Raw genomic sequence first — 13,717 nt, 5'->3', positions numbered from 1 at the left:
ACATTACTGAATTGCTGGATGAGTTCTAGTAATTTGGGGGTGGAGTCTTTTGGGTTTTCCACATAAAGTATCACGTCATCTGCGAAAAGAGAGAGTTTGACTTCTTTGCCAGTTTGAATACCTTTTATTTCTTTTTGTTGTCTGATTGCTGTTGCTAGGAGTTCTAGTACTATGTTGAACAACAGTGGTGAGAGTGGGCATCCTTGACGTGTTCCTGATCTTAAGCGAAAGGCTCTCAGCTTTTCCCCATTGAGGATGATATCCACTGTGGGTTTTTCATAGATGGATTTTATGAATTTGAGGAATGTTCCCTCTATCCCTATACTCTGAAGAGTTTTAATCAGGAAAGGATGTTGTATTTTGTAAAATGTAAAAGCAGATAATTTTTAATGGATACTTACCTATGTTTTTTTATTAACTATGTTGAAATATGTACATCTTTCTGATGAAATTGTTTCTTGAGCTTTTCTAGCTCTGCATTCAGAAATGCATTCTTTGCCTTAAAACTAATAAATATGGCTAATGCTAGTTTGTCTCTCAAATCTGGAATGGGAGGGAAAATGGTAAATGGAAGTAGATGGATGAAACCTGAGACCAATTCCATCTGCTCCTGAGAGACTATTCTATTCATTCTAAAATCTACACTATCTGGTAGTCTTTTAAATGGTTCACAATATTGGGGTTCCTATATTCACTGTACTTTACCTAGAGATTAATCAGGTTCCAGTCCTATCCTGTAGTGATTTATGCCTCCAAAAGAAAGCACGTGTAAAAACTAAAATGGACTCTTTAGTAGACAAGCGGGAAATAGAGAAGTCTTTATATAAAGAAGATGGTATTTGACTTGAGACTGAGAAGAGTTGGTCTTAAATAGGTAGAAATAAAATAAAAGGCTTGCCAAGGGAGCACCTGGGTGGCTCAGCTGGTTAAGCATCTGCCTTCAACTCGGGTCATGGTCCCGGGGTCCTGGGATTGAGCCCTGCATCAGGCTCTCTGCTCAGCCAAGAGTCTGCTTCTCCCTCTGCCCCTCACTCCTCTCATGCGTGCTCTCTCATAAATAAATAAAATCTTAAAAAAAAAAAAAGTCTTCCCAGGACTGTAGTTAAGATCATTGTATATGGAATCAAACAGGGCTTAAACCCCCTATTACTAAACTAGATACCTTGTGCCAGGTACCTAGACTCTAAATGCATCAGTTTTAATTAGTAATAATCAGGTGAACAAGATGACCCATCCAGTGGATATTGATCAGTCTCTGCTCCAGTGACCTGTTGCCATTCAATGGGCTTTTATACAAGAGTCCATATCAGTAGAGGTAAACAGAGAAGCCTCAGTGAGGGGAAACCCAGGCTCAGGTAGAGCCTCTATCCTTGCTGCTCTGGACAGATACATAAAAGACCAACACTAAGCCTGAATTTTCACTACTTTTCGAATACACAGTCTTCTAGTGGCACATTGGTTGAATTGAACCAACAGCAATTTGTCCTCACAAAATTGGTGGTAATATTCCAAAGACAGATTCATTTTCTCTCCTACACTGCTTCTGCCAGCACCATGATTTTTAGACTTACACCATCAGGATATCCCAACATCACTTGCAACTGAGGAACTGATTTTGCAATCAAAGAATTCTGATAATGGGATTGCCCTATGGAATGCCTTAGTCTTACAATGTACACCATCAGCCAGAAAAAGTCGGCCCAATAAGACTATGAGATGCCCTGCTAAAGGCACAGCTATGACACCAGTTTGGAAACCCCACCCTATGAGATAGGAAGGTTGTCCCATAAATTCTGGTAAGTGATTAAAATCAATGACTATATCGTGGGCATTTTTTCATATCTACTATATATACACACTTCAGAGAATCAAGGGAGGAGGTAGAAGTGGCCCCTATTATCACCAAATTAGTAACTCCTTTATAGAACACTTTCTTTCCATCCCCCAACATAGGGCTCAGCCTGTTTGGGAGGGCCTAATTAAAAAAAAAAAAAAAAGACTTTCTACCAGAGTAAGCAGACCTGGTTCTAATAAATTGGAATTTGCAACTATCCCGTTGCTCTGTGGGTCTCCTTCAGCCACTGATGAAATAGAGGATAGGCTTTCTATACCGGCTGGAGTGACCTATTCCTATTACCAAGGAGAATTTAAGTGGCTGGTACATAATGGGGCAAGAAGGACTATGCCTAAAACCCAAAATATACATTGGAGATTCCTAGTTATGATTACCTGATGACAATGGCCAGTGCATTAAAGACAGGAACATTAAGGATACTGATCCTTCAGGAATGATTTGGATGACTCACCAGGAAAAGAACACTGAAGTACTAACATACTGGCAGTGAGTGAGGGAAACTTGGAATGAGTAGCAACTTTGGTCTTATAGCCAATACCAAGGTGGAGACTGTTGCAGCATGCATGTGTTATATTCATCGATCTATATGCATATTATTGAACATGTACCAAAGCAACCCTGTGGTATGTATTAATATCTTTATTTAATAGGTAAGTACATTGAAGCTCAGAGAGATGGCACGTGGCTGGTAAATAGCCGGGTTAGCCCTGAATCCATGACTGCCCTATCATGAGATCTATGTTTTCTACCACACCCAACAGTGGCTTACTCAGTGCCTATAGGAATGAGTGAATGCAGTGATGTGAAGCAGAGTCATTTTCTGAGTGTCTGCAAATTCATACATAGGTCTCTTCCTTTGATTTTTTTTTTTTCCCCACTTTGCTTTCTGGAACTATGTTCCGGGAATCAAATCAGTACAGTGATACAGTTTGGATATTAGAGGTCACCTAATAACCTTCCACTATACAAATTCTCTTAAAAACAGAACTGAAAATTTCAAAGAGGCATGAAGTGTTTTTAGGTTTCCTAAATCTATAGAAAACATTTAGCAAAGTTCAACTAATGTTTTTACCTTAAGTTACACAGGGACAAAAAAATATGAGCTGGAAGGAATTGAGAATTATTCTAGTCTCATCACCCTTCCTTTTTTTCCCCTTCCTCTTCTACAGCTTTTAACCACATCCCTCCCAGCTGCCCCTACAGCCTCTGCTTGAGCTGATGGGGCAGTCTGTTATCTCTGGGCTGTCACTAAAATGAGGGTCTTCCCTGGACCTTTAATTCTCATGCACCTACTTACTATGTCACTTCAAGCAAGTCACTTTACTCCATTCAGCCTCCATGTCCTCTCCTGGAATGTGAGTTTAATAACTCCTCAATCACTAAATTGTTATGTGGCTTAAATCCTATAACCTGACCTAGCAACAGTATTCACAATAGTCAAAAGATGGAAGCCACCCAAGTGTCCATTCATAGATGAATGGATAAACAAAATGCATATACAGACTTTGGGATATTATTCAGCCTTTAAAAGGAAGGATCCTGTCACATGCTACAACATGGATGAACCTTAAGGACCTTTTGTTAAGTGAAATAAGCCAGTCACAAAAGAACAAATACTGTATGATTCCACTTATATTGGAGCACCTAAAGAAGTCAAATTCATTGGGACAGAAAATTGAATGGTAGCTGCGAGGTGCTGAGGGGAGGGGATAATGGGGGAATTATTGTTGAACAGTCTCAGTTGGGCAAGATGAAAAAAGTTCTATGGATGGTGCGAATGGTCACACAATGAAGTGAATGTATTTAATGCCACTTAACTATATACTTGAAAATGGTTACGATGGCAAATTGTTATATTTTACTACAATTCTTAAAATAAAAAAAACCTCAGAAAATCCCTAGCTCAGTGACAAGTACACAGTTGGTGCCCACTAAATGTCAATTCCTTTCTTACCACTCACCGGCGTGACACCTGCCTTGGGGTCATGCGGTATAAATCCCTCACCCCCTGATGTTAAAAGAATATCAAGTCTTTCCTCAGAAGGACTTGTTTCTGGAAGTAGGAAGCAGAGGGTGGCGTGTAAGGGAGAGCTCCAGGCGCTGTGGTCGCCCTCCAAACCTCCCCAAGAGCAGCTCCCAGACGTGGGCACGGCACAACACGTTGGTGTGGAGTAATGATGACCAGTGTCAGATGGAAGAATCATGTTGTCTCCTTTTAGATGCGATATTTTATCTTATTAGAATCTGAGGACACGGGAGGGAGGGCGAAGCAAGGACGAAACGCTGCGCAGCTCTCTCTGGGGCCAGCCCGGGGCTTCCGCCCCCTGCGGCGCCCGAGCTCTGCCCCGCCTCACGCAGCGCCCTCTCCTCCCACTCTCCGCCCCTCGGCCCGCCTCCTGGGCGACGGGACTCCGACGGGAAATCGAAAGTGAAATAGGGAACCTGCTGCCGGCTGCTCAGTACCCTGAGAAGGTGAGTGACTCGCCCAGACCCTAGTGCCCCAGCCCTGGCTGGGGGACCTCTCTCCCCTGCCCCAGCTTCGAAGGGCCCCTTCCATCCATTGCTCACCCCTAGAGCCTGTAGTCCCAGTTCTCCCTTCGCAGTGGGGCTCGCTCAGCCCCAGCCCCGCAGTCCGGCCCCCCCGCCCCCGGCCGCGGCTGGCAGCCTGCCTGGAAGGGGGCCCGGCTGTGAAAGTGAATTCCAAGCCACCCGGAAGGAGGAAGGGGCCAGGGCCGCCTTGCTGCTGCCGCCTGAGCGGGGCCGAACCGGGGCGGCAACCTAGCCCGGAGCATGGGCCAGGGACTCCCGTCGACAGTTCCCCTCTGAGGGTGAGGGTTAGGAGTTAGGGTTAGAGTTAGAGAGGGGCAGGATGGTTTCAGATGTTAGAAACATAGGAGTCCGTGCCCCAGAGGCAATGAAGACAGCTACCAGGTTCCCAGGAAGGAGAGGAGAACCCAGGGAGCGCTTGACCACACGTTTGTGTGTATAGAAACACAAACATGGAAGCCCATACATACCTACAGGTATATATGCATACAGATACACATATATAATAAATATGTACGTAATCACAGATATATATAATTCCTGCCATTATTGTGCAGATTAATGATGTTTGCAAAGCATGAAGCACCTTCTCAGGCACATGGAGTGTGCATAGTAAATGTCCCCTATCATTGATGATGAGCTACTCAGCAGGGGACTGGTGACCCGAGAGGGGAGAGGATGAACAGGAAAAGCCTGGGAGCAGAGGATGAAGCAGAGATGGCCATGATGAAAATAGAGTTGTAAACAGCTTTATCACTGAAGTTCTCAACATTCACAGTCTCTTTGGGGGACTCAGTTTCGCCTTCTGTCTGACTAGATAAGTAGATGAGACTAGAGAGGAGAAGCTCTTATTATTCAAGTTAATGTTCTGGTCTTATTTTCACCCTTTCCACTTCACTCATCCTCATGTTTTCCTTTGGGTTGTTTTTTCTCACACAACACTTACCTTCTTTCTTTTCTCGTCTCCCCACTAGGCTACCCCAGAATCTCCACAGCGCTGCTTACTAAGAACACTATCCCTATGGCCTCAGCAGCGCCCTTGGCAATGATGTGGGAGGAAGTCACATGCCCTATCTGCCTGGATCCCATGGTGGAGCCTATGAGCATTGACTGTGGCCACAGCTTCTGCCACGAGTGCATCTCTGAGGTCGGGAGAGATGGGGGCGGCGTCTGTCCTATATGTAAGCACAAGTTCTTGCTCCGAAACTTCCGACCCAATTGGCCACTAGCTAATATGGTGGACAACCTCAAACAAATGGGCCAGAGTGCCAAGGAGGGCACACAGGGGGAGCAGTGTAAGGTACATGGAGAGAAACTGCACCTGTTCTGTGAGGAAGATGGGAAGACCCTTTGCTGGGTGTGTTCCCAGTCCCAGAGCCACCGTAACCACCACATGGTCCCTATTGAGGAGGCTGCTCGGGAATACCAGGTGAGGCCTTAGCACAGAGGCATGAGCAGGTAGAAGGGAGATGTGTCCCTGGGAGGGGGGGGTGCTTTGTTCCCCAGAGCTGGGGAGGCAGAGTCGCCTGTGGAGTGGAGGGGTTGGGGAAATGTAGGGAGTCTCCCACCTTCCATGTCTAATTTAAGCAGAACTGCAAGCTCAGCACAACTTTCTCATTCCCTAGGAGCAGGGAATATGCTTGGGAAAATGCTGCAAGGATCACATTTCCTTGTAGCCTCCTGGTTAATTAGGAATGAGTAGTGCCCCACCCCATACCACCCCCCCAACAGTATGGCTGTATTTTTAAGAAACATCTGCTGAATTCCTACCCCAGTCAGACCGTAGTCTTCCCTCTTTCTCTGCACTCAGGCTTTTCAAAGTACCAGCATGGTGGTCATCTTCATGCCACCCCACCCCACTTTTTGGTCTGGTTGGGCACTAATCTATCTTTCTCTGCAGGGGAAGCTACAGGTGGCATTAGGGAAACTGAGAAAAGGACAGGAGTTGGCTGAGGAGTTGGAAGTGAATATTGCAACAAAGAGAGCAGCCTGGAAGGCAAGTGTCGCGTCCCAAAGGGAATCTCAGATCAGAAGCCAGGGCAGAGTCCAGGGTCCCGGTCTCAAGCCCTAACCATAGCTATGCGCATCTGGGGAGTGATAGTATATCTCACTCTCCAAGAACCAGCTGTTCTCTAGGTCTCCTGATAGAGGAGATTAAAAAGGAGAAAATTCCCAATCAGAAAAATCAAGAGTCTTAGAAGAAGGTGCCAAGAGGAACAAGACATACCCTAAAGCTCCTGATCCTTGAGCCTAGTCTTAAAACATGACAGCACCCCTGCCTTTGTGTCTGGGACAGAGGTCCCCTAGGAGAGATGCCCAATGGCTAGACCTGTCAGGAAATGACAAGGGCTGTGAGGAACAGAGTTATGGGAATGACCAAGGTCAGACAGAAAAACCAGTGTGAGCAGGTAGTTGCTTGACCGTGTCCAGATCACTGGTCCAAAGTAGAATGGACAACTAAAGCTTGTTCTGCCTCTAACTGGGAGATGGGGCGGTCAGGGATTAGAGGAATGGAGGGAACTCATGGCAAATAAAGCCCAGAAAAGGAAGATGTGGGATCAGAGAAGGGTAAGTCAGACTGTGGTGGCAAAAGGAGTCATTCTGTGTCATCGGGTGACCTTCAGTCACTAACAGGAGAGGACAAGCAAAGATTATCCCAAAGACTCCCTTTCCTCAGGACTGAGGAACAGTGTTGTGAGCCTGTGTTTGGGAGGTTGTTGGCGGTGGGGACGGGTCACTCTCTCAGGAACCCACAGAGATATGAAGACAGAGTGGCACCGTTGGGGGCTAACTAGGTTTTGAAAGAGGCCGTAGAAAGTCTGATACCACGGGCAGTACAGCTGTGGTTGTGGGGCAGCTACAGCGGGCCCCCCCATAATCCCATCTCCCTCTCAGCCCAGAGGCCTCACCCACGCACCTCCCCAGCAAAACAGTATGTGTACGTACATATGTTCTGAGACCCAGAGTGCTGAGTCTATGGGAATAGAAATAGACATGAACACCTTCCTTCCCGAAGCTGAGGAGATTTTGATCAAAACCTTCTCTTTCCATTGACACCAAAGAGCCAGGTTGAGACACACAAACTGAGGATTCACGCAGAGTTTGTACAGCAGAGAAACTTCCTGGCTATGGATGAACAGCGGCAACTACAGAGACTAGACACGGAGGAGAGGGAACAGCTGAGAATCCTGGGGGAGGCTGAGGCCATGCTGGCCCAGAAGAGCCAAGCTCTGCAGGAGCTGGTCATGGAGCTGGAAAGGAGGAGCAGAGGCTCAGCCCTGGAGCTGCTGCAGGTGAGCCGGCCCCTTCCCTGCAGCCCAAGGAGAAACTGAAAAACGGGCAGCCTCGGGGAGCTCTAGCATCAGCAAATGGAAACCCGGTGCCTGGAATAACCGGAATTCAGACCCATGAGTGGTTTGCATTCAAGCCCTGGAAAGGTCCCGATTTAGGAGGGAATTTTCCTTGCGGCAATTAAAAAGAACATGCATCCCTGTTAGAGCCTGCTCTGACACATACAAGGTTCACGACCTTGAGAAAGTTCCTTAACCTTGCCGAGTGTCAGATTTCTCATGTGTTAAGTGGATAGTATAATATTAAATATCCCAAAGGATTTTTGTGAGGATTAAATGAGAGAAACAACAAAAGCTTCTACATGAGGGTTTGGCCATAGGAAAGTTCTCATACATGTAACTGAAAACACGGCCCTAGAAATGGAGACAGTAGCCCAGCCCCAGCCCTGCCACCAATTGTCTCCATCATTCTAGGGCAAGTGCTTTTCTTTTCCTAGACCTACTTTCTCCATTTGTGAAACAAGCGGGAGGAAGTGGACTGAATAACAAGGATTCCCCAGACGTTAGTCACGATGTATCATCTTCACACTTCTGGCATTTCTGTGGACTACCCAGATCCTGTTAGCATGTTGTTTCCTTGACCTGTCTCACTCTTTCATCAGAAGAAATTTAGCATAAAAGGAAATTTGCCCTAAGCACTAGTAGCCACGAAATCCTGTGTTAATATGTTACGGATTTTTTTTTCTATTTTCATGACAACAATGGCCATTTCTTAAATAGCACATAGGACACGCTTCAATGTATTCATTCTGTCATGACAATGCAGTGAGGTATGGGTGCTGTTATCCCCATTTTGTAGATGGGAAAACAGAGGGGCAGAGAGTTTGAGAAACTTAGAGACTAAAGCTGAGTAACTTGACCAGTTTCACCCAAACAGTAAGAGGCAGAGCTAAAATTAAGGTAAGCATATAACTATTTTTTTAAAAAACCTCACCCACGTGTGTTCTACTTAAAATCATCTCTCATCCCCTAATATGTTTGCCTTGTTTTGGGAAACTGTCGACCAGAGGGTCTCAAAAGTTCCTTCTGCTCTAACCTCCTGCAGTTTTTCTCTTCCCCAACCTTTTCAAGGTCTCTGTCAGATGTGGTCATGAAGCCATTCTTGTGTTTTTTATATTTTGTTTGTTTCTTCTCATTCTCTAAATCTTGCTTCTGCCCAACACTGAGCCATGCTTTCTAACACTTTTGACTGGGCCTAGGAGTGTGTCCGTTCCCAGGGAAGGGCTCCTAAGTCCTGCCACAGCATATTCTCAAATGATTCAATTTCACATGCATGAGAAAGTAGCATTAACTCCAGCGTAAAACAGAGCCCTTCCTTCCCAAACAATACAAGCCTGCAAATGAGATGGAGCAGTTTCTGTGCATCGTGACCTGGCCATTCTCACCCTGTGACTGTCTCTGGGCCTCAGCCAGGCTGGGCTACTTATTCCTTTCCACTGTCCCCCCACTCCTCTACCCACAAATCTGGGCTTTCTGATTTGTCTTCTGAATCAGAGTCCTTAAACTGGTCATCCTTCCCCTCGCTATAGGTCATACCCATGCCAGTTACCCTGGTTACCCCACAAATATCCACACCCTTTCTCCTCCAAGCTGGTCAGAAATATTTCTGGTATTGGCCCAGAGGAACAATAGGGTAGAGCAATGTCCCATGGGCTTCAGGGGGGCATCACCTCACCCACAGAACTGAGGTCTCCATAAGAAACCAGTGATCCAGAATTTACACTCTATCTCTTTTCTCCTCAGGAGGTGAAAAGTGTCCTGGGAAGGTAAGGAGAGGTTTTCTTTGTAAGAGGAGAGGGTGACAGGAAGCATACATACCTGTGGAAAAGGTTTTTGAGTTAGAAAAACATGCACTGATGTTTTCCCCATTCTCCTCCCTATTTTCAAAGACCCAATCATCCATAAAATATTTTCTGGTCTGAAGCTAATTAATGGGCATCTCAATTGGTGAGTTGCCCAAAGTAATTGGACTATAAGAGCTTCACAAAGTGAACCCTGACAAACCGGGAAATTCTGAGTCCACAGCCTGGTGGGTAAAAAGAATCTAGCTGGTTACAAATCTCCCAGAAAGAGCCAGGTGTGAAACCAGCAGCATGGGGCATGGGCAAGACTCCTTGGGGATCCTTACGGAAGTGATTCCATCTGTAGCACATGCCTCACCTGTAAAATGAAACAATGTGCTTGCCTGCTTATCTCAGGCTTGGGGAAGAGATATAGACTGTCCAGTAGCTTCAGGGGGCCCATGTAACCAGGAAGGCCTAGATAGGAACCAAGTCCTGCATCTTTTTGCCTTCCACCCGCCCTCCCACCCCGGGATCCTAACACAGGTGTTTGTAAATTTGCACTAAATTGTTATCCACAAGGGAGGTTATAGTGTCGTGGTTCAGGAGGGTGGGGCAGGAGTTGGAGACAGAGTCTGTAACTGTTTGCCCCAGGAGTGAGTCTTGGAACCTGAAGGAGCTGGACGTCACCTCCCTAGACCTGAGGAGTGTGTGCCTCGTGCCAGGGCTGAAGAGGATGCTGAGGACATGTGGAGGTGAGGCGAGTACCAGGAGTGTGGGACTGGGGAACAAAGTGGGTGATGAGGGTGCAGAGTGAGTCCTAGGGTCAGGGAGAAATGCAGGTCAGGGTAGGTGAGGCAGGGACAGAGAGGCAGTTCCCTCAAAAGTCAGGCCTGGGGTTCCTTTCCTCCCACAGTGAGGCCACAGTCACCTCCCACCACCGGCCCAGGGTTCCTGATTCCCCTCCCTCTCCCATCCTGACTGTGGTCCTCTCTCTGCAGTACACATCACTCTGGATCCACACACAGCCAATCCGTGGCTCATCCTTTCAAAGGATCAGAGACAAGTGAGGCTTGGAGACAGCCAGCAGAAAGTGCCTGAAAATGAGGACAGATTTGACAGTTACCCCATGGTCCTGGGTGCCCAGTGCTTTGACTCTGGAAAGGTTTACTGGGAGGTAGATGTGACAGGAAAGGAGGCCTGGGACCTGGGTGTTTGTAGAGACTCTGTGCAAAGGAAGGGGCACTTTTTGCTCAGCCCCGAGAATGGCTTCTGGACCATTTGGCTGTGGAACAAGCAAAAATATGAGGCTGGCACCTGCCCCCAGACCCCCCTCCACCTTCAAGTGCCTCCGCGCCAAGTTGGGATCTTCCTGGACTGTGAGGCCCGCATTGTCTCCTTCTACAATGTCACTGACCATGGCTCCCTCATCTATACCTTCTCTGAATGTGCCTTCGCTGGACCTCTGCGGCCCTTCTTCAGTACTGGTTTTAATGATGAAGGAAGAAATGGAGCCCCTCTTGTCCTCTGTCCACTGGAGATGGGATGGTAAGGATCCACTGACCTGTGGCGGCACTCTCTGGACACCAACACCTCTCTTGTTGGTGCCCTTCTCAGCCACTGACCCTGCCTCATTTCCCCAGGAACTCTGAACCACTTTCTCTGCAGAGGGGTCAGGATACCAGCAAGCAGACTTTGGCAGGGAATTCACTGAAAATCTACATCAAATGACCTTCAACATCAGCATTCCTGCACTAGAGTGCTTTCTGATTCCCTCCATGAAACAAACTACTTATATTTGGCCCAAATCACCTAGATCAACCAAAACTTGTTTCTTCCATCTTTATGTGACCCAAATCTTGTTTCCTCCTCTCCATCTCTAGACCTTTGGTTAAATTTCTTATACACCTTGCATGGTTTGCAAAGGGGCTTCCTAAATGCATTGGGCCTCAACCTATCCCATTCGATCCTTGTTCTTGTATACATCAAGGATTACTGTTGCAACATACACACATCAGATCCTAAGTGGCTCCACACCACCAATAGAAAAACAGTCATCCTTTGAAAATAAAGGCTGAATGATGTATGCCTTAGATTGCCACATTACATATCCAGCCCCTGGCTCCCCCATCCCTACCATGCTCTTCCAACCACATCTTGTTGATAATGGAGTTGGTCAAAAGGTATATCAATCTAAATGGAAGGTGGGATGGATTTTTGATACGTCAACTTGTCTAGGCCATAAGCCCCCAGTTTTTCAATCACTAATCTAAATGTTGCTGTGAAGGCATTTTGTAGATGTTATTAAAGTCCATAATCATTTGACTTTAAGGGAGATTGGATTAGGCCTGCCCAACTTATCCAGGACAATTAAGTGAAAGACCTTAAGGGCAGAACTTCACTGAAGTTCACTGAAGATGATCCATCTACCAATAGTACCTTTAGCTCCTGCCAGAGTTACAGCCTGCTGTTCCTGATGCCCTGCCTTGCAGATTTAGGACCTGCCTTGCCAACCCCCACAATTGCATAAGTGAATTCCTTACAATAAATCTCTTCACATTTATCTACTAGTTCTGCTTCTTTGGTGAACCTGATGGTTATGAAGGCCAGGACTGCAGTAACAGCATCACCTGGTGATAGCAAACACTCTCTTGAGTTTAAACTGTTAAGATTGGAACAAAAAGTGCTACACTCAAGCAGTAGTAAGCTGTGAGAGAACAGCTATCCTTCTAGTAACCTGAGTCCTTGTCTAAAATAGAATCTCAGGAGGAGAGGCTGGGAAAATGGCAGAGTAGAAAGACCCTAAGCTCACTTCCTCCCATGGATACAACTAGATAACACACACATCAGTGTAAACTCAGAAAATGACCTGAAGACTGGCAGAACAAACCACCACTAAAGATAGAGAAGAGGCCACATTGAGAAGGTAGGAAGGGTAGAGATGTGGCCGAGAGCTAAATGGACCATGGACCACCCACAGGAATGAGGGAGCCACTGGAGCAGAGAAGGGCAAGAAGCAGACTATCACTCCAGGGAGCTTGCATGGGGAAGACCAATTCCTATAACCTTTGGCTTCAAAAACTAGAAGGGCTGAATTTGATGAGTTCTTACAACCAGTGGGACTTAAAGCCTGGAATTTTGAAAATTAGCTGGCTTGGCCCTGAGAGAGTCCTGAGGATGATAGGAAGTTGAGTGCCAGACTTTAAAGAGCATGACAAACAGCCCTCAAAGATTCAGCATAGAAGCAGCCATTTGAAAAAACACCTGGGGCATGTTGGAGGGAGTGTTACTCATCTCAGAGTGCATCCTGGAGGGGCAGGGTTTGCTGAGGCACTCCTCCAGGAACAAAGGAGCTGGTAGACCCTATCTCCCTTCCCCATCACCCAGCACAAACACAAGGCCATCTGCAGGATACAGCACAGTGCCAACACTATCAAACTTGCTTACACCAAGCCCTGGCCACCCACATGTCGGCAGATCTGCCTTTTCCAGTCATGCTTGCCTTGGCCCCAGCACTGCAGTCCCCTCCCCCAGAAGACCAGGACAAACATTGCCAACACTCTGTTTCCCAACCCATGCACTTTGTGGGGCCTCAGTCCTGGAGATGGCAGTAGCAGGCCACCTCCAGAGGAAGACTAGGGCACACCTTGTTAAAATTGTACACCCTGCCCACGTGCTTTGCAGAACTGGCCTGGTCCCAGCAGCTGCAGTGGTGGCAGATCTCATTTCAAAAGCAGACCAGCATGCACCCTGTTAAAACCATATGCCCCACCTGGGCTGGGCTGGTCTCAGAGGCAGTGGCAGGTCCTCTCTTGCTGGCATGCATACCTTGCAGGCACAGTGCACCCACCTCCTCCAATTCACTCTTGGCCAGAGCCCATACACACTAGGGCCATGAGCCTGGCAGTGTACAAACAGCCCCAACAGGGGCCAGCACCACTCCAAAGTGACTCCTGCCTTCAGGTGAGGGGAAGATAACTACACACATCAGTCAGATGAGTGCCACAGCAGTGGGCTGGGGGCAGACAGTTGGTGTGATTGCAGGTCCCACCCACCAACAAAATCTCAGGGCAGAACAGGGAAAGCACACTGCAGTTTGGTGCTACTAAATCTTTAACAAATGCATGATCTGACTAAACTGAGGCCCAAGGACACCCTAGACTGGCCCACAAACACCACAGGGA

At 47.0% G+C, this 13,717-nt stretch overlaps 1 protein-coding gene across 2 annotated transcripts; it reads left to right on the top strand.

Moving 5' to 3' along the window:
* Window positions 1-4,099: 4,099 nt before the first annotated feature.
* Window positions 4,100-12,096, top strand: TRIM21 (tripartite motif containing 21). 2 transcript variants are annotated; one of them, XM_045894287.3, is made up of 7 exons: window positions 4,105-4,327; window positions 5,377-5,831; window positions 6,303-6,398; window positions 7,465-7,695; window positions 9,496-9,518; window positions 10,188-10,288; window positions 10,535-12,096. In XM_045894287.3, the coding sequence occupies exons 2-7, from the start codon at window positions 5,424-5,426 to the stop codon at window positions 11,083-11,085; spliced, it is 1,410 nt and encodes a 469-aa protein (XP_045750243.1). In that variant the 5' UTR covers window positions 4,105-4,327; window positions 5,377-5,423; the 3' UTR covers window positions 11,086-12,096. The 2 variants fall into 2 exon arrangements, with proteins under 2 accessions (XP_064433090.1, XP_045750243.1); XM_064577020.1 differs by lacking the exon at window positions 6,303-6,398 and having other exon boundaries at window positions 4,100-4,327.
* Window positions 12,097-13,717: the final 1,621 nt, after the last annotated feature.

Source organism: Mirounga angustirostris, unplaced genomic scaffold, assembly GCF_029215605.1.
Source record: "Mirounga angustirostris isolate CCGP_5_RB_7025 unplaced genomic scaffold, mMirAng1.0.hap1 SCAF_13, whole genome shotgun sequence".
In the NCBI taxonomy this organism is placed as follows: Eukaryota; Metazoa; Chordata; class Mammalia; order Carnivora; family Phocidae; genus Mirounga; species Mirounga angustirostris.
This window is presented reverse-complemented; position numbering and strand designations above follow the sequence as displayed.

Bases quoted from the DNA above. Each gene is read 5' to 3' on its own strand.
- TRIM21 (XM_045894287.3), top strand. From the start codon at position 5,424: ATGGCCTCAGCAGCGCCCTTGGCAATGATGTGGGAGGAAGTCACATGC. The intron at 5,832-6,302 runs GTGAGGCCTTAG...CTTTCTCTGCAG, and splicing joins AGGCTGCTCGGGAATACCAG to GGGAAGCTACAGGTGGCATT. The intron at 7,696-9,495 runs GTGAGCCGGCCC...TTTTCTCCTCAG, and splicing joins CAGCCCTGGAGCTGCTGCAG to GAGGTGAAAAGTGTCCTGGG.